At 39.7% G+C, this 19,392-nt stretch overlaps 1 protein-coding gene across 4 annotated transcripts in view; it reads left to right on the top strand.

Annotated features, from left to right (window-relative positions):
* LOC132300569 (uncharacterized) overlaps positions 1-18,990 on the top strand; it is a 31,064-nt gene extending 12,074 nt beyond the window's left edge. For all 4 annotated transcript variants that reach the window (XR_009480509.1, XR_009480508.1, XM_059797717.1 and 1 more), the window contains exon 3: positions 18,608-18,990. Coding sequence is in view for 2 of the 4 variants with exons in the window: in XM_059797717.1 (XP_059653700.1) it covers positions 18,608-18,789 (182 nt within the window). In the remaining 2 variants the exon portion in view is untranslated. The remainder of the gene's footprint in view (positions 1-18,607) is intronic.
* The last annotated feature ends 402 nt before the right edge of the window (positions 18,991-19,392 follow it).

Raw genomic sequence — 19,392 nt, 5'->3', positions numbered from 1 at the left:
CTCCAAGGAAGGATTACCTAGGAAAGGAGCAATGCAAATTAGAGCATATAACAAAAATTTAAATGTTTAAAAATACCGGGAACCTATTATTGAATGCAGTGGTGCATATTTTTTCCCCTTCTTTCCCTATCTTTTGCTGTTTGTCACAATTCATTTGTGAAATCTCCTATTTTTTGTTTTTTTTTGACAGCTTTATCATGGGATTCTTGGTGGCATTTGAAAGTTCTTTGTATTTACCATTATATGTTTCCTTTTCTCAGTCAGGTTACAAAGAAAGCTTCCTAAAACAACTATTTTTATTTTTATTTTTATTTTTTTCATGAATGAAAAGTTCTCTTAGGCAAAAGAGTCAAAATTTACTTTAATTTTGCTTAAGATTGTTTTTGTTAAATAGATTTTTTATATAATTTTATTTATTATTATTAAAAAAAATAAGTTGGAAATATCCCTGAATTAAAGTTGAGAGTTCATGTGGCTAGCTGCAGATGCCATGTAGATTTTATGTTGGCAACAATAAAGCAGTGGTATTAGATACCAACAGGGGTACCCATTTAGTACAAGAATTGGTGGTGCATGATAATCATGATGACTCTGGCTGAGCTTGGGAAGTTATGATCATATTTCTCCAAATTATAGAACTACTCTTGCACTATTGAAAATTTGGATTTTGAGGTGCCTACTGTTGGATTTTTGTGCTTGTTCCCGTTCATGTTAGATATCAAATTAATTAGAGCGAGTTATTCCATACATACCACAATTTTGAAACAAGTTCAGTTGAAAACTTTTTAACAAAAAATTAAAATTTAATTGTAGATGCCTTTTATTTTCGATCAATTTGATACTTGAGCACTGGTGCTATTGGTGCGAGTTGAAGCCTCAAAGCGGTCACTTTCGAAAATACTAATGGTTAGGTTTGTCTTGAGTCCTTCCTCACTTGCATCCTGCCACTGGGGGACCAAAACTGTGTAATCCCTTTTATAAAAACCATCACGGAAATGGTAGTTTGATGCAAGTCCTGTACTCTTCCCTTATCTTTATAGGCATGATTGTAACGACCCAAATCCGGTGGGATTGAGTCATTAACGATCGGTGAAAACAAGTCCGGGTCCTTGCCCAACCTGAGGGCCTATTAGGGGCAAAATGGTCATTTCATACAAGGAAGGATGATGAGTTTACCATAAATGTGCCAAATGGGGTTCTTTATGATCACATTAACCAATTAAACCCGTTCCACAAGTTTCTAATGGTCATAACTATGATTTCCCACAATTACCTACTCCCGGTTTGAAGGATTTCCCAGCACTACCTCACTAAAACAGCTATAAATTTCAGTGTGATTGAAATTTGAGGATGGGGTTGATATCATTAGAAATCTGACTTCGAACCGGTCAATTTGGACTCAAGAAAGTTCCAATTTGGATTTAAAATAAAGAAGTTATGGCTACTCGAAGTTGGGGGTCCAAAATTGAAATCTGTCCAAAGTCAACCGATTCTGGAACACTTGAACTGGTTCAGGGACACTTGAACCGGTTCAACTTGGGTAGTAGCCTATTTTCGGAACCTAAATTCATATCTCAACCTGTTGATAGGGGCTGAATCGGTTCAACTTGGCCAGAATGCATAAAATAGCTTAGAAAAGCCTATATTAAGTGTCAAAGGTCATGGGCACCATTTTGGTCCCGTGAAGGGTCAATAAAATGTTTTCCAACCTGTTTTAAACATAATAAATAAGATATTTATGACTCCCATCACATCTGTAAACATGAATATACTAAATCTCCAATCATTTGCATATCCATTTCCATCCATTTGAATTCCATAGGAAAAGTATTTCTTTTACATAAGAACATAGCTCCCAAGTTCAGTTTAACTTTACATATATGGAAACTGAAGTCAAGATATATGCCCAAATTATATTTAGTCATACAAAAAATAGGATTACAAGGGTGAAGCCATCATGGTTATATATATAATGCTTATACACATCAAAAATTTAAACATGTATATGGTCTATGCATTGCATCTGACAAAATGAGTCCAATCTCCTCAATTGCTTCAAGAGTGAGCTTGAATGCTCTCCATCACTTCTTTCCATTCCCTGAAAATGTTTAAATATTTGGGTGAGCATGACGACTTAGTAGAGTATGCCTAAAACACCCCTCTTAAAGACGCGTGAGCAACACATAATGAATTAGAATGAGAGAGAGGGATCATATTATGTGAATCGGGGAAATCAAGGAATTTTCACATAGCATTTCACATAGCATTACTACGTATAACCAAGATAGCACATAAGCACTTACCATCATCCAAACATCCCAAGCACATATTACAAAGAATAATGTACATCAACATATGATATGCACACCCTAGCATCATCCTTTTCAAATTGTCTCCATTCCGAACTTCATCTTTCCAACCTAATCAAGACATCACAACCCAACTAACTCTAGGCAACATCCCCTCTACTACCGAACTCGAAGTAATCATAAGAAGCCGTACTTCAACACACACATCCTCATAGATGACCCCATTACAAAACACACACACGACTCACAGGCAACCCCCGTTACAAAACACCACAGGTAACCCCTGTTCTGAACATGACTCACAGGAACCCCCATTACGAAATACAAATCTTTCTCACAGGTGACCCTCGTTACGAAATGCAAATCAAATCATGAGTACCTCCCGTATCTACACGACAAATAAAATAACACAACACACCTTCCCAAAATCTTACTCATTCCGAATCAATTAATAACCTCAAAACACATTTTATCTTTCTCTTGCTCACTAATTACCTTGTCCCTAAACCATCGTTCTCCTTTCAAATCCACTTACTCATGAACTCTCACCAATGCAAATGGAATGAATGCAACGAAGATCAATAATTGAGTCATTCTCTTCATCATGTGATCACAAGTTCACAACAATTATAATTTTAAACATCATTTCAACCAATAAAATAAACAAGCACCATTTAGGCATTTAATCAACATAGTTTGCATATAATAAATAAAGTCAAAACTTCTTCAATAAGTAAAAATCATCTATTTTCATATAAAACAAATAGTGACTATCCACGGTCCACATAAAACAAGAAATTAACACCTTAATCATACTTTTCTCTTTACTACAAAATTAGCAACATTACTAATCATACTAGTGTCATCTCTTCCGCATTAATGCACCAAATTCTCATATCTGCATCACCAAACAAGAATGAAAAACAACATATACTTGAAGATCAAAGCTAAAAACATGGCATCTTCAACATTTAGCATGCTATAACAAGAAAAGCATATAAAATACTAACTAACTCCAAGGAATAAGTGGGTTAGACACACGTACCTCAAGGAAGAGCAAAACCCTATGATTAAGGTGTTACAGAGTTGGGTGTTTGGGGATGAGGAAATTGACGAGGCAAAGGAGGATAGTGCTGTTTGGTCTTCCACTCCGTTTATGGTGCCAGAAGCTTTTTGAATCTATAGGGGAATTATGTGGTGGGTTTAGGGAGGTCGAGGTCTCTGAGAGCGAGACAGAAAGGATAGTCATCACGGTGGACGACGGTGGGGTCATCCCTGAGTTCATGATCGTTGAAGACAGAGATTGGGCTTTCAAGATCTCAGTGACGGAGGAGATTGCTCCTTCTGTGGTGGCGAAACCCATGGCATCTCTGAATTTTGAGAAGAATGGATGTGTGTCTCGCATACCGATGCTGGTTCAGTCCGATCGGCGAGCTTGGGTAGATGGGAGAAAGATGGATGGCAACCAGGTCAAGGACGAAGTGTTATGTACGCGCAGGAGGCGAGTAGGGATGGGGTGGATTGGAGGCGTGCACGTGCAGGGGATAGGGTTTCGAAGATTACAGATAAGGTGTTGGAAGGGGCTAGGCAAGGTGACGTGGGCTGCTTAATAGGCCGCGCAACAGGTCAGCTCGTCCTTATGTTCAGATGCACAAGTCTAATGATGGGTTTGGACCTAATAACTTGGTCCAGCAAAAGAGAGATAGGGCTGTGTATTGGGGTCCCTAATAAGAGTTTAGAGTCTTGGGTTTGGGCTCGAAGGAAGAGGAGAGGAGATCTAGAGGGGATGGGTTGGGCCAAGCCCAGGTGGGGATTTCTGTAGCGGTGCTCGGTGAGGTTGACAGACATTGGACGCGATCAGAGAAAGAGAACTGGGTTAGAGCCAGCTCTTATTGCAGTTGCAAGGGGAAAAGGTTTCGCCATAGGAGTTGCTGTGTGCAGAAGGCTTCGGATTTTTGGTCTCTGCCATTAACTTCTTTTGAGGATGGTGATCCCATAATTAGAGATGGGAAGCGTTGGTCACGAAAGGAGAAACAAAAATGGGTTTGCCCAAAGGAAAGCCAACCTGGTATGTCTTCTTTCCCTAACTCTCGGAGCTTTCTATCTGCTCCTTCTTCTTCTACTGCTTCTTGTGGGGTGTTGAGGAGGGAAATGGGGGTGGAGGTTGACCGTAAGTCAGAGAGAAATGGGGTGTTGTCTCTTGTGGTGGAAGTGGATTCAGAGGGGATGGGGTTGGATGCGGAAATAGAGGATGAGGTGGGACAGTTGAGGAACCATACACTGGATATTCTGCTGAGTTGTTCTCCCAAGTTATTAAGGGAGAATGTATCAGTGATGGCAGCGTTGGTAGGTCTGGATGGAGTTACGGTGTGTGTGGGACTTGACTCAAAATTTCAGTTAAGTCAGGAGGCTGCGTCAATTTTGGTGAAGGAATTGAGAATGTATAATGGGTTGAAGGGTCTGAACCGTGTGTTGGATTTTGGCACAAATACAGTAAGGGATGAATCTGAAGGGGCCTTTGGCTCACCTTTGGCTTTCAATGGGTCTGAGGCTTCGATTGATGACGGCGGTGATAGGTTGGGGGGAGGGGGTAGTGATAGGAATGCTATGGAGATGGCTCCATGGGAGGATTCTACATGTTTGGAGATGCAACCGTTATGTGTATTACGGCCGGACGGGTGGAGGGAGTTCTGTGCAGTAGGTTGTGATGACAGAGGGGTGGAGTGGGTGAAGGATAATATTGATAATGCGAGCAGTATTTTGGAACTATCTTTTCAGCCAGATGAGAAGCAGGCTTGTTTGGTGATGCATTCAATTGTGGAGGGAAAGAATGGGGAGGATGTTTAGAGTGTGACTAGAACAGGTTTTAAGAAGAAGTGGTTATCCCCGTGGAGAGGGGGAAGGGAGATTTGAGGCCTGATTTCTGATATTAATTATGAGGGGAAGAATGGGATGGGGAGGGAGAGGAGTAGTGAGAGGGGAAGTGGGACAAGGAGAAGGGAGGGGTCATCTATTGGTTTTTAATGAAGTGCCGCATAATTTCGTGAATGTTCGAGGGCTTAATGATTCGGACAAAAGAAAGGTGGTCAGATTGGCAGTGAAGAAGTGGGGTGTTCATGTGGTATGCTTACAGGAGACGAAGATGGCGTCTATTTTTGATAGCGTGGTTAGGAGTTTGTGGGGTGGGAGGTTTATTGAATGGGAGGCGTTGGATGTTGTTGGGACATCTGGGGGTATTTTGGTGATGTGGGATAAGAGATGGGTGTCAAAAGCGGATGTGTGGCGAGGGAGATTTTCCATCTCTTGCAGTTTTACTATGGAAGAGGATAGGTTTTAGTGGATGTTCTCGGGTGTGTATGGTCCAGTGGATGATGGCTGAGAGGCATCTTCTCTGGGAGGAGTTGGGATTTGTTAAGGCCCAGTGGAGTCTTCCATGGTGTGTGGGGGGAGACTTTAATGTGGTTAGATCCCCTTTGGAGAGATCAACAGGAGGAAGATGGACTCAGGCTATGGTGCAGTTTCCAGAATTCATTGATGGCCAGCATTTTCATGATTTGCCGTTGGAGGGTGCTTCTTTCACATGGGTTAATAGGAGAGAGTCCCCTACTCTTTTATGCCTGGATAGGTTCCTTATTTCAGGAGATTGGAAGGGGAAGTTTCCGGATGCAACTCAGGCAGCCTTGGCTAGACCGACATCGGATTGGTGTTGGATTGTGGTGGGTTAAGGTCTAGAATCACTCCTTTTCGTTTCGAAAATATGTGGCTTAGGGTGGATGACTTCCAGAGGTGTGTGAGGTCTTGGTGGGAAGGTAGTATGGTGTCTAGGAATCTGAGTTTTATTCTTGCTAGAAAGCTTAGGGTGCTGAAAAAGGAGATAAAAAGGTGGAATAAGGAGGTATTTGGGAATCTCGAGTGGATGAAGAGTTGGGCTTTCGCGGAGATTGCAGAGATTGATTGCCGGGAAGGTATGGGTGGTATTGATGATGAGCAGAGAAGTAGGAGAGCGGTGTGCCAGGGTGAGATTGCCGAGATTGCTATGTCGGAGGATATTTCGTGGAGACAGAAATCCAGAGCCTTATGGCTCAAGGAGGGGACAAGAATACTAAGGCCTTGCTTGGATTGCATTTAAGAGAATAGTTCTCAAGAACAGTTCTCAAAAATAGTTTTCAGAGAACAACTTTCAGTTTTTTCAAATTTCAAACTTGCTTGGTTAAGAGAATTTACAAAACAGTTTCCGGAAAACAAAAGCTCATAAAACCACTTGGTTGTATGAGTTTTTGAAAATAGTTTTCTGAACTAAGAAAATAAATAAAAATATTATTGTACCTTACTATTTTATTTCTTTAATTTATGATATTAACTATTAATGTAAATAAGTGTCGGAGGTAAATTCATTTTAGCTAGTATACTTAACTTAATAACAGTTGCACAAATACATATATCAAGTTTAATTACAATCCTCTTTCTGCATAACTCCAAAATGGAGGTTCTGTTTGGTGCTTGGGAGAAAGCAGGCGTCCAAAGATCTCTGTGAAGTCATTGAAGTGTCCTTTGGGAGTTATGCAGAAACAGGATTTTGTAGTCCAAGTTTTGAAGTTTTGGTTAGTGCTACTGTGCAAGCTGGTGTTGAAGACATTGTTGTGTCATTTTGAGTTATATTGTCTTTAAGATAAGGACTTTTGTTTGTATGGTTGTATTTTGTTTCCCCTTTATGGGGGCTCCATGTACATTCTTCCTAAATTTCAATACAAGAAAAGAGTTACTTGAAACATTTTAAATTAAACATAATAAAAGGTACACCAAAACAAAGTTTTCATAACATAAAACATAATAAATTGTCCCCCACACGAATATAACATAAAGTCACATGCATAGAAGAAAAAAAAAAAAAAAAAATAAGGCATAAGGAAATTGTTCAATAACACATAAAACCAAATATGTGTTTCAAGTCACATGCAACCAAAAACTAAACCCTGCATTCAGTAACCACCCAAGTCAGTCCAAGCTCTTCAACCAAGCAAACTTCAAGTCAATCCAAGCTCTTCAACCAAGCAAACTTCCTGGAAATACTTATCTTAATGAGCAATTCTCTATAGTGCAATTCTTTGAATTTTTCAGTTGCCTTCAAATATGTGTCATCATCTACCTCATCAAGACCCTCAAGGCATTCAATACAATTACTTAGAGATTATGCGCTTGGGCTAGTTGCCTTTTGAGTATGTTTTATTTTCTTATATGTCTCTGTCTTAGCTAATGAAGCTTCAGTCCTTGCTTTGGAAGCTTCAACAATACAAGCAAGAGTATCACTAATGGAATCTTTTTTACTCTTCTTTTTTGCACGACGATCAGAGGATGTGGATTTACGACGATGAGGATTATTGTCTTCAAGTAGAATATTATCTGAATCATATTGACCTTCAGCAGTTGAACTAATATGGACACCTGTATTCATAAATTGATCCTCCTGCTCTCGTTCTTCGTCCGTATTAGGTGGATCTTGAGTGGATGTATAGTGAAGTTGCCCAGTAGCAGTCGACGTATTAAAAAGAACTCCCAAAAGTTTGTAATTTTCACAACCTTTTTTGCGAAAACACTTAGCATTGGGATGAGCCTGAAAAAAAAAAAAATATATAAAGATTGTTAGGAATAACCATGTTTTAAAAATTAAACTAACTATTGTAAAATAATTAATTAAATACATGTTTTAGCCGCAAATATGTTTGCTAAAGTTTCTTCATCAGCAGTCACAGTGTTTGTTTCTGCATCCCAACCAAACCCAGTTGTCTCATTTAGAAGAGTTGAAAACTCACGATGCTTTATACGTAATCGATTAAATTTTGCCTTTAGTTGCTTCACATTATAAGCGTGATTAGTCTTTTTTTCGAACTCCTTTGCAAATTTTTTTCTAACACTTAGAAGTAAATGTCCTAGATGGCATGTTCCCCTTGTTAACCTCCTCAACAATTATATCAACAAAACATCTCTCTAAATGTGTAGACCACAGAGCTGATTTCTCAACATCAGCAATTTGAGATGCCATCCTTTATTTGTGCATTAGGCAAAGAATTACAAGCAATAAAAGATTTTCACACAACTCAAATATATATCATACCCATAAAGTTAATCCACCTCTGAACATAATTTCTAATCCAAATTGATAATGCTAATCCAACAGTTAAGAATCAAACAAGCTTTAAATATTTAGAAACACTAGTAAAATACGTTATACAAAAAAAAAAAAAAAAATAGTAAGAATCAAACAAGCTTTAATATGATAGTACTTGCATCTTGGGACAACCATTATTTTTTTTAGCAACTAGGAAGACAAATTATTGATATTCTAGAGTGTGTGTGTGTATTCAAGTGTAGGGCATGTCAATGGAATTTGAACTGAAATTGGATGTTTGAGAAGAAGTTGACAATTGCAAAAAGGTGTTTCTCTTTCTACTTGGTAAATCTCATCATGATGAGGACAGTCAAGCTACAGAGCTTGAAAAGCAACATACCACTGAGACAGAAAAGTGAACCCATGTCTAAGAGAAAACAATCACCCAACCCAAACCCTATTAACACTTGCAAATAAAACAAGGTCCCAAACACTCCAAAAATCAATTCCAAATCAGTGACAAGAAATTCTGATTTTGTCCTCTGCATAATATTTATGCAATGCATGGCAATGGGGCATGCATGCAACACCAGTGTTTTGATCCATACATTTGCATGCCATGTCATGCCAATCTATACTTGCATTAGGGTACACCCCTACCCTACATTATTTGAACTTTGAAGACTATTTTTCAATCCAATTCTCCATTTATTGTGCATGTAAACCACGCATCTATATATCTAAAATTTACCAAAATTGATAAATTTATTGTATACCCTACAAGTTTTAGGGTAGTCTTTTGTTTGGAGAGGGGTATTTGGAGGAAAGACTAGATAATCTAAACATAAATGGTATCTCTCTTCTTCTCGTTTTAAGGAAAATATTTTTGATTTATATATATATATATATATATATATATTTTGTTGTTTAAAAATAGATAGTAAAACATGTATATTATAAATGCTATCTCTCTTCTTCTCGAATCTGAAAATTGCATTTTGGAATTCGGATTGTTCTCCCTTAGGGACTGTTTGTTTGATTTATATATATATATATATATATAGACGAATATATACATACACATAAAATCCCTAAATTGAAAGCCAAATTCCTAAATTGAAAACCAAATCCCTAAACTGAAAATGAAATCCACAACAAAACTCACACAACCAACAAAATCCATCAATATTTCCCAAAACAAATTAGAAATAAAATTAAAACAAAAGCTTCTCAATAATCACAAAAGCAATTAATATAATGGATAAAAACTGAAAGAAGGTTTTAGAAATTTTAATCCACAAAATACCAATACAAATGCAAAGAGAGACTGAGAGAGAGAGATTGAAGGATTACCTGAAGAAAGAGAGCTTGAAGAACCAGATCCACCCTTCTCTTTGTGTAAATAATGATCTTCAAGAGCTAGATCTACCTTCTCTTAGTTGCAGAGAGGTTGAAGAGAGAGAAGATGCCGTTGTAGAGAGGTTGAAGAGAGAGAAGATGGATGCGTTGCAGAGCTTGTGTTATAAACGAGATCAGGCATAGAGGTTGAAGAGAGAGAAGATGGATGCTGTGTTATAAACGATGCGAGGGTTAACGTCTTTTTTTAAGTGGAAAAAGTGTTCTCCGTGTTGTTCTCTAAAAACCAACACTATGAAAACTCAATTTTATAAAAATTGTTTTCCAAAAATAGGCCCAAGCAGGATTGAAACACATGTTTTTTGTTTTGTGCAACTCCCAAAACAGACTGTCAAGCACAACCTAAGTTTTTCCATGGGTTGGTTAATGCTCATAGGAGGGTCAATCACATAGGGAGGCTCACTGTGGATGGGGTGGTTTTGAGTAGGGAGGACGATGTTTGCAGGGGGATTGCCCAATTCTATCAGAGGTTATTTACGGAGCTTATGTCTGCGAGACCCTGGTTAGATGGACTTAATTTTGATAGGATTTCTGAGGCGAACAGGGAGGGTTTGGAGATTCCGTTTTCTAAGGAGGAAGTGCTAAAGGCGTTGAGAAACTGTAATGGGGATAAAGCTCCGGGTCTGAATGGTTTCACTATGATGTTCCTGTTGGAGAGTTGGGACTTGGTCAGGGTGAGGTGATGGGAACCTTTCATGCTTTTCATACTCAGGGGAGATTTGAGAAATCTTTAAATGCATCTTTTATAGCTCTTATTCCAAAGAAGGGCGGACTCGTAGATGTGAAGGACTTTAGACCTATTAGTTTGTTGGGATGCATTTATAAACTAATAGCCAAAGTTCTTTCTTTGAGGCTGAGGGTGGTTTTGGATGAGGTTATTTCGGAATCTCAGAATGCTTTCATAGGGAGGCGTTAGATTTTGGATTCTGTCCTTATTGCAAGGGAGTGTGTGGATGATAGATTGAGGAGTGGGGTTCCAGGGGTCTTGTGTTGGATGTGGAGAAAGCCTATAAACATGTTAGTTAGAGTTTTTTGCCATACTTGATGGCAATGATGGGTATTGGGGAGAAATAGAGGAATTGGATTGAGTTCTGTATTTTTCAGCGAGATTCTCGATGCTGATGAATGGGGTCGTGACTTGTTTTTTTAGTAGTTCGTAAGGTTTGCGTCAGGGAGATCCATTATCCCCACTGTTGTTCATCATTGTGATGGACGGGCTTAGTAGATTGATGGGGAGGGCTGTGGAGGTGGGCTACATCAAGGGTTTTAGGGTGGGAAGGGATGTTATGCATCAACTAGAGATTCCTCACTCGTTGTTTGCAGATGATACTCTTGTCTTTTGTGAGGTTGAGGTGTCTCAGATGAGATATTTGAGGTCGGTGTTGATCTGTTTTCAGGCAGTCTCGGGTTTGAAAGTGAATGCGGAGAATAACGCTTTAATTCCAGTGGGTGAGGTTCTGGAGATTGAGGAATTAGCTTTTGTTCTTGGGTGTGGAGTTAGTTCTTTTCCGATCTCTTACCTGGGTTTGCCTTTGGGGGTTTCTTCGAGGATTGTAGGTGCTTGGGATCCGGTGGTGGAGAGGAGTTTTGAGGGGTGAAAGAAGCAATATTTATCAAAAGAGGGGAGGGTTACCTTGTTGAAAAGCACTTTGTCGAGCATTCCCACATATTATTTATCCCTTTTCTAGATTTTGTCCTCGATTGCTGCTTGTATTGAAAGACTTCAGACGAATTTCTTATGGGGAGGTTTGGGGGATGAGTTTATGTATCATCTGGTTCGTTGGAAGCAGGTGTGTAAGCCTGTTAAGTTTGGAGGAATTGGAATTAGGCGACTATTGCTTTTTAACAGGCCTTGTTAGGTAAGTGGTTGTGACATTCAAAAGGATTGGAATGAGTTTTCTAAGCATATCAGATTTAGAGTTCATGATGGTAGGGAGATTCGGTTTTGGGAGGATGTGTGGTGTGGAGACCGCACGTTAGCATGTTCTCTCCCTAGATTGTTTAGGATTGCGGTGGATAGGCATGCTTTGGTGGCTGACTGCTATCGTCTTGATAGCGGGAGACCGGTTTGGGATGTGTTGTTTCAACGATCTTTTTAGGATTGGGAGATGGATGATGTGTTTGGTTTTTTAGAGTTGTATAGCTAGGTAATCCGGGGTGGAGGTAGGGATTCTCTAGTTTGGATTCTTTCTGCTAAGGGAATGTTTAGTGTGAGATCTTTTTTTCGGATGCCTTGTGGACTCGGATGGGGTGGTATTCCCGTGGAAGGCTGTGTGGCGCACTAAAGCGCCATTGAAAGTGGCCTTTTTTGCTTGGATGGTTGTGTGGGGTAAAATTTTGACTCTGGATAATTTGAAAAGGAGAAAGCTTATCACGGTGAATTGGTGTTGCTTGTGTAAGTGCAATGGCGAGTCGGTTGATCATCTTCTCTTGCATTGTCCAGTGGCGGTTGATTGTTGGAACCTTTTGCTAGGATTATTTGGAGTTTGTTGGGTCATGCCTAGATCTACGAGCGGCTTGATGGACACCTGGAGAGGGGTTGGGTGGGAGCATAGGCTCGAGGGTTCTGGAGGATGGTGCCTTTTTGTCTTTGGTGGTGTTTGTGGAGGGTGCGGAATAGAAGATCCTTTGAAGGAGAGGAAACTTCCATCATTGTTCTAAAGTCTTCTGTTATTAGCTCTCTTTGTTTTTGGAGTTTGGGTAGACTCTGCTCTTCTGCTGAGGAGATTGTTGAGTTTTTGGCTTCCCTAGGGCCTTAGGTTTTTGTGGTTTTGTTAGGGACGCGTTCCCCTTTTGAATGCTCTTTTAATGAATTACTTATTTACCAAAAAAAAAATAAAAAATAAAAATAAAAGGAGGTATTCTATGACAAAGAGAGAGGTCCAGCACCAAATACTCCCGAGTGTCTAAACATTTCCCGTGGTCTTCCACGTTTTTGTTAGGTTGCTTTTCTTTTAAAAGTTTAGCTGGTGGCTTATGCCCCAATTGTAATTGTTAGGTAGTTAGTGCAAGTGTGAGCGTTTTGTATTAGCGTGTGTAATTTCTATCTGCTTTTCCTATTTTAAACCATCAATATTGTCTGTTTTGCATAGTTGTCGGTGTGGAGGTTCCCCTGATACATCGCCCTGAATCCCCTCTCAATAGGAGCCTGGATTCACGCTGTGTCCAGGCATGCAATTGTACCCCTTGATAACTTTGTATCATACAGAACCCAACAAAGACAAACATTAAACACTGCCCTTGGTTGCTAAATGAAGAATATCAGCAGGAATATAAGCAAGAGCAGTATCCATACAGATGTGAGAACGAGATAACTTCGCCAGGGCGTTTGCGACCTCATTGCCATTCCTATGAACATGGCTAAGATGTGCAAAAGAGAATCTCCTAAACGTCACCTGGATATCAAAGCAAATTGGATGAATATCAGTTGGCCCAGGAGCATCTCCATTTACAGAATTAACCACTATCAAAGAATCACATTCAAACCAAACATTAAGATATGAAAACGAGAAAGCTCAAAGAACCGCTTTTCTAAGACTGATAGCTTCTGCAACCATGGCACTAGCAGCAGGGAAAGGAGAAAAAATCACCGCCTGTAAAATATGGCCCATAACATTACGGAAGACGGCACCACCACCCCCTATTTAGGAAGAAGTGAGAAAAGACGCATCAACATTACATTTAACCAAATCCACCGTCGGAGGCAGCCAACGAGGAGGAGATGAAGAGAATTGGGGAAATTTAGAAACAGAGGATCCGGAACAAAGAATAGAAGAAATGGCAGATGAGACCTCTTTATACTCCTAAAACTGAGAACACGCCACATCAACAACTTGAGAGGAATCCCACCACTCATCATCATACACACACTTATTCTGAGCTATCCAAATACCCCAACAACAACAGGCCGCCAAACCCAGAAAATCCATACCCCCTGCCTTAAACTTCCAGTGATCAACCAAAGCCAACCACCATTCGGCAAAAGAGGATGGCGTATCAGACACAAAATCAAGTCGAAGCGGTGAAAGTTTCCAAATAGAAATGGAAATAGGGCAGAAGAAAAGCAAATGTTCAATAGATTCCACAGTCAGACCACATCGAGGACATACCACATCGGTCTTAATACCATGATCATGCAGAAGTGCATGGACTGGAACAACTCGTCTACAACACTTCCATAAAAAATGTTGAATTTTAGGTGGAACTTTACATTTCCAAATAGACTGCCAAAACAACTTATTATACAAAGGTAAACGAGAGACCTCCATAGATCGACCATTCACTTGTTGCAAACGTCGATGAGCTAATCGATAGGCCGACCGAACTGAAAAAACACCATTGGGCTCCAAATCCCAAACCAACTTGTCTTCCCTGGAGAAGAAGCTAAAACTACACGAGTATAGCTGCTACAATGGAAGACGAGAAAAGAGAATAAAGCAGAGGCTCATTCCATCCAACACCATAAGGGTCCAGTAAATCAATGACCATATTAGGACTGCTCAAAAGATTAGGGTGTAAAAGTGTACCAGGGACCCAGTGATCCTTCCAAATATGAATAGACTGTCCATTCCCAACAATCCACGTAGATCCCGCAGTAATGAGAGGTTGAGTGGACCAAATACTACGCCACGCCCAAGAAGGATTAGAGCCCAACCGTGCTTCCAGGAAGGAAGAATTGCGAAAATATTTAGCTTTAAAAAGCTGAAAAGCCAGTCCCTGCTGTTTAACCAAAAAATGCAATCCCTGCTTAGCCAACAATGCTTCATTATAAGTTTCAAAGTTACGAAATCCTAATTCCACTTCCTCCTTTGGTTCACATAATAAGTCCCATTTAATCCAGTTAATACTGTGAGCCATCCCCGCTTTAGCCCACCAAAAGCGACGAACATGCTTTAAAATAGACTGACAAAGCTTACGGGGCAACTTAAAGCACGACATCACATAGGTGGGTAAGGTGCACAATACAGCTTTGATTAAAATTTCCTTACCAGCCGGGGACAATAAAAGGGATTTCCACTGCACCAAACGATCAGCTACCCGTTCTAAAAGATACTGGAAAACATCCCATTTTGAGCGGCTTATAATCGTCAGCATACCCAAATATTTAGCACTCAAACCCTCCTCTTGAATTCCCAACAGTTGACATATTGATTGTCGTACCTCTGAACTAGTATTTTTAGAGAAAAAAATAGCAGATTTATTAAAATTAATCTGTTGTCCAGAAGCCTTCTCATACCTGTAAAGGAGGTTTTTAAGAAAAGTAACTTCCGAATGAGATGTCTGACAAAAAACAATCAAATCATCTGCAAAACATAAGTGGGAGATAACCGGTGCTTGTGGACAAACACGAATACCCGAAAGAACTCGATGATGCAACGCACCCTGCAAAGAAAAAGATGGAGCTTCTGCACACAAAATAAATAAGTATGGAGATAACGGATCCCCTTGCCGAAGCCCTCTCGAAGGTTTAAACATACCAACGGGGCTCCCACTAATGACCACAGAATAAGAGACCGTAGAAATGCAAGCATAAATAAGCTTAATCCAATGAGAGTGAAATCCCAATTTGGCAAGCATTGCCAACAAGAAGGGCCATTCAATGCGATCATAAGCCTTACTCATATCAAGTTTTAAAGCCAGGAAAGCTTTTTTTACCTTTACGCTTATTTTTCAGATAATGAAGAATTTCATGAGAAATCAAGATATTCTCAGTTATGTGATGGCCATTGGGTGGAAGTGTGTGTCTAAGCCTATTGGACATCACTTTAGCAATGATCCGATAAGAGACATTACATAAGGATATAGGTCGATATTGGGAAACTAAAGTAGGGGAAGCCACCTTAGGGAGTAACATTAGTATGATTCATGCTGGTTAAAAGATACCCCGAATGAAAAAAACTATGTACCGCAGCAATGATCTCATGCTTAAGGAGAGGCCAATAGTGCTGATGGAATAATGGCGTCATCCCGTCCGGCCCTGGTGCTTTGCAAGGTTGCATATCAAAGATAGCACGCTGAACTTCCTCCTCGGAAGGCTGCTCGATAAGACTCCGGTTCATTTCAGGGGATACGCATGGAGATATATGCCAGATAAAGTGATCTATACCCACAAGGGATTGGGATTGAAACAAGCCGTGGAAATAATGGAGAAATATATCCTGAATATGCGATTCGTCCTCAACCCAATGGCCAGCAGAATCCTCAACTCCGGAAATATGATTCTGACGTTGCCGATGGATGGTAGATGTATGGAAAAACTTTGTATTACGATCCCCTAATTGCAGCCATTGAACCCTAGATTTCTGAAACCAATACAATTCCTCGCGACGCCAAGAAGAATTTAATTGGTTTTCCACTGCAACAACTGATTCATGATCATAGCCATCCAAATTTGCCTTCAATTGTTGTAGCTGAAGTTCAGCTTGCTAAATAGTTTGCCGAGAGTTATGATTTGTAGTCCGAACCCAGTAAGTCAAAGCTTTTTTGCATCTTTTAATTTTTTCAGACCAGCAATATAACCGAGAGCCATGAATTGGGAGTCGCCAAGCGTCCCGTATAATATCACCACACCTACGATCCGAGATCCATCTAGCATCAAAATGGAACTGTCTGGACTTTCGTTCCAATATCAAGAAGCAAAGCACAATGATCCGAGCTTGCCACCATGAGATGACGGAGACGAGCATGAGGAAACATTCTCCTCCAGGTCTGACTAGCTAAGGCTCTATCAAGATGTTCCTGGATATTAGCAAGACCACCACGATGATTACACCAAGTAAATGGGTAACCATCAAACCCCAAATCAAAGAGACCACAATCCGATACCAACTTTCTAAAATTCTTTAGTACCCAGTACGGTTTAGGCCGACCACCGCATTTTTCCTAGGGCAATAACAGATCATTAAAATCACCAATGATTATCCACCGATCATTCCATAACTTCTGCATTCGTTTGAGATATTCCCACTGGGCGGTACGAATAACATCATTTGTACTTGCATAAATAAAAGTAATATTCCAAGAGCCCTTCCGACCTGAACAAAGCTCCACTGTAAATTGATAGTTAGTAAAATCAATAATACGAATCAAGTATTCCTGCTTCCAAAAAATAGCCAGACCCCCAGCCGAACCAACTGGATCAATACTCCATACATAATCCACTTTCTGTCTTTTTTTCAGCCGGTGAAGTTTCCTAGATGTATTTTTGGTTGCAAGCAACACAATTATATCCAGAGAGTGAATTCGATTCAGATGTATTAATTGCTGAACAGTCAATGAATTGCCTACTCCTTGACAATTCCAGACTAAAATACGCAAGGAATCATTGTGAGGCACACAGAGAACCGAAGGATCCAGAAAAAGATGAATACCTGAGGTGCTGGGAGAAGAAGGGCCAGCTGAAGAACGGGCCGAACCCATACCAGCTGTATCCATATTGAAATAAATAGACAAGCCCAGCCCACTAGAAGACCAAGCCCAATTATGCACTACACCCCAGCCCACCAATTCTGCCCCTAGGGAACTCGCGTATCCTATATGCTTCAAGGCTGCAGGAAGATGCTGACACAGTAGTAGCCGATGAGATTGCTGATCGATCTACCGTCAGAGCCACACTCAGTTCTTCACCACACGACACTCAGGTTGCAATGCCTGTAGTTACAGGCAAATCTTTATCTGCCTCTAGCGAACAACAAACACAATCCTTCAATACTGCCTTTGAACGGCCAAACATTTCGGCACTACCTCATGCACAGCTCAGTGACAGTGCATGCACTTTCATTCCTTCACTCTTACTTTTCCTTAGTTTCCTTAACCATTACTGTTCTTTAAACCTGCAGTGATTACACTAGCTAGTACATTTCATGCACACACAAATTTCAATGTCATGTATTGACCAAACAATACACATCATTGTGTACATATTCAATTAATAATACTCGCTCATTACCTCAGACGTTCTGGATCACTAAACCATTTACAAACCAATGAGCAAAGCACACATCATTTGAGCCAATTAATTTTAGCCACTTCTGACACGAAGAATGCCAATATTTACCCTTTTGATTTGTTTCTTGTATATGTATTGTATGGATATTTTTTAATGCAAATATATATATATTTTAATAACCATAAAATATAGTACGTGGATGATTGTTGATTCGTTCCTGTGTGCAGTACAACTGACAGTAAACTGCTCAGTCAATATGTAGTTTATTAAACATTTCTTGAGAGCAAGTTTGCATGATGATTGCTACTAATATGCCTTTTGACTAGTGCCGGAGGTATTAGTAAACTCTTGTTACCAAATTCTTTGCTTGGTTGACTTATATTTTTATTTCTTTCTTCCATGGTTCTATTGATGAATGTCAAATGATTTTACACTAATGAATCAGAGAAGTATACGATAGTCAGATTGAACTTTGGAGCCTAGGCCTTGTATTGGTTGCGTGCCATTGTATTTTTCTAAACTTGATTTTGATTTATTGAAATAATCCCTACTCACGTGTTTGTATTTATGTTTCTAAGTAATTTTTGGAAGCTGATCCATTCTGTGGAAGTTACTGGTCTTATAATTGAATTTGTATTTTGAATAAAATTTACTCAAAAAGCACTCAATATTTTGCTTTAGATTTCTTGTATCATTTGCGTTGGACCTCATGACACATGTTTGGCATTTGAATGTTCAAATGAAAGATGTTTGTGGGTGGATATTGATTAGCCCCTATTTTATTTTATGTTCCCTTGCTTATGATGTTCATTCAATTGTGTATTGTAGTGGGGAAACTCACTTTTAAAGACTTCATAAAAATGCCATCAGAAGGATCCAAAGGCAAGGCTGCTGCTGAAAATAGTTCTGTTTCAGCCACTCCTGCTGATGGCATGCCACAAGACCACCCGAAAGTAACGGATAAGGGCAAGAGGAAGGCCGAAGGGAGAGGAAGATGTGGAAAAAAGTGAGGAACTGTTTCTGAAATCCCATAAGACTCTTTAAAATAAAGTTTGGCATTTTGTACTTTGGAACGTTGTTACTTTTATCTCGAAAAACGTTGTCAAACGAAGGCCATCTGTTGAGGTGGCTGGAAAATGCAGCCTGTTTAATTTGGTTTTTAGTAATAATTTTGGACTGTCTTAATAGAAGGGTATATTTGTTTTTTTCTACATGGCTTACTTCACAATTCTTTAGTTCTTATAATTCTGAACTACATAAACCAGTTTAGACTCGTTATCATAGATTGAAATACATAAGCAAATTTAAACCTATTGTTGGATATATACAGTAACAAAAACCTTAGTTGAGAGAGTTCCTTTGGTTTGTGTTCTTCTTACTAGTCTTACAGTGGGATTGGGGAGGTATGACTCGAGACACACCTAACTGTATAAAGGTGAACATAACCACAAATCCACCAACAAAGAAGAAAAAAAAGATGAAGGGAGGGTTTCCATGGGCTTTATAGTGTGATTCAGGCATCTAGCTTCAAAAGTCACATTGAGTAAAGGCCAATTGAATCAGGACATGCAACCTGGGAGGATAACTAGCATACCTATTGCTCCAATCAAGAT

Source organism: Cornus florida, unplaced genomic scaffold, assembly GCF_030987335.1.
Source record: "Cornus florida cultivar Cherokee Brave unplaced genomic scaffold, ASM3098733v1 CherokeeBrave_3.0.0_Hap2_Chr03, whole genome shotgun sequence".
NCBI lineage: Eukaryota > Viridiplantae > Streptophyta > Magnoliopsida > Cornales > Cornaceae > Cornus > Cornus florida.
Note: the sequence above shows the minus strand (reverse complement) of the source record. Positions and strands in the feature narration are given on the sequence as shown.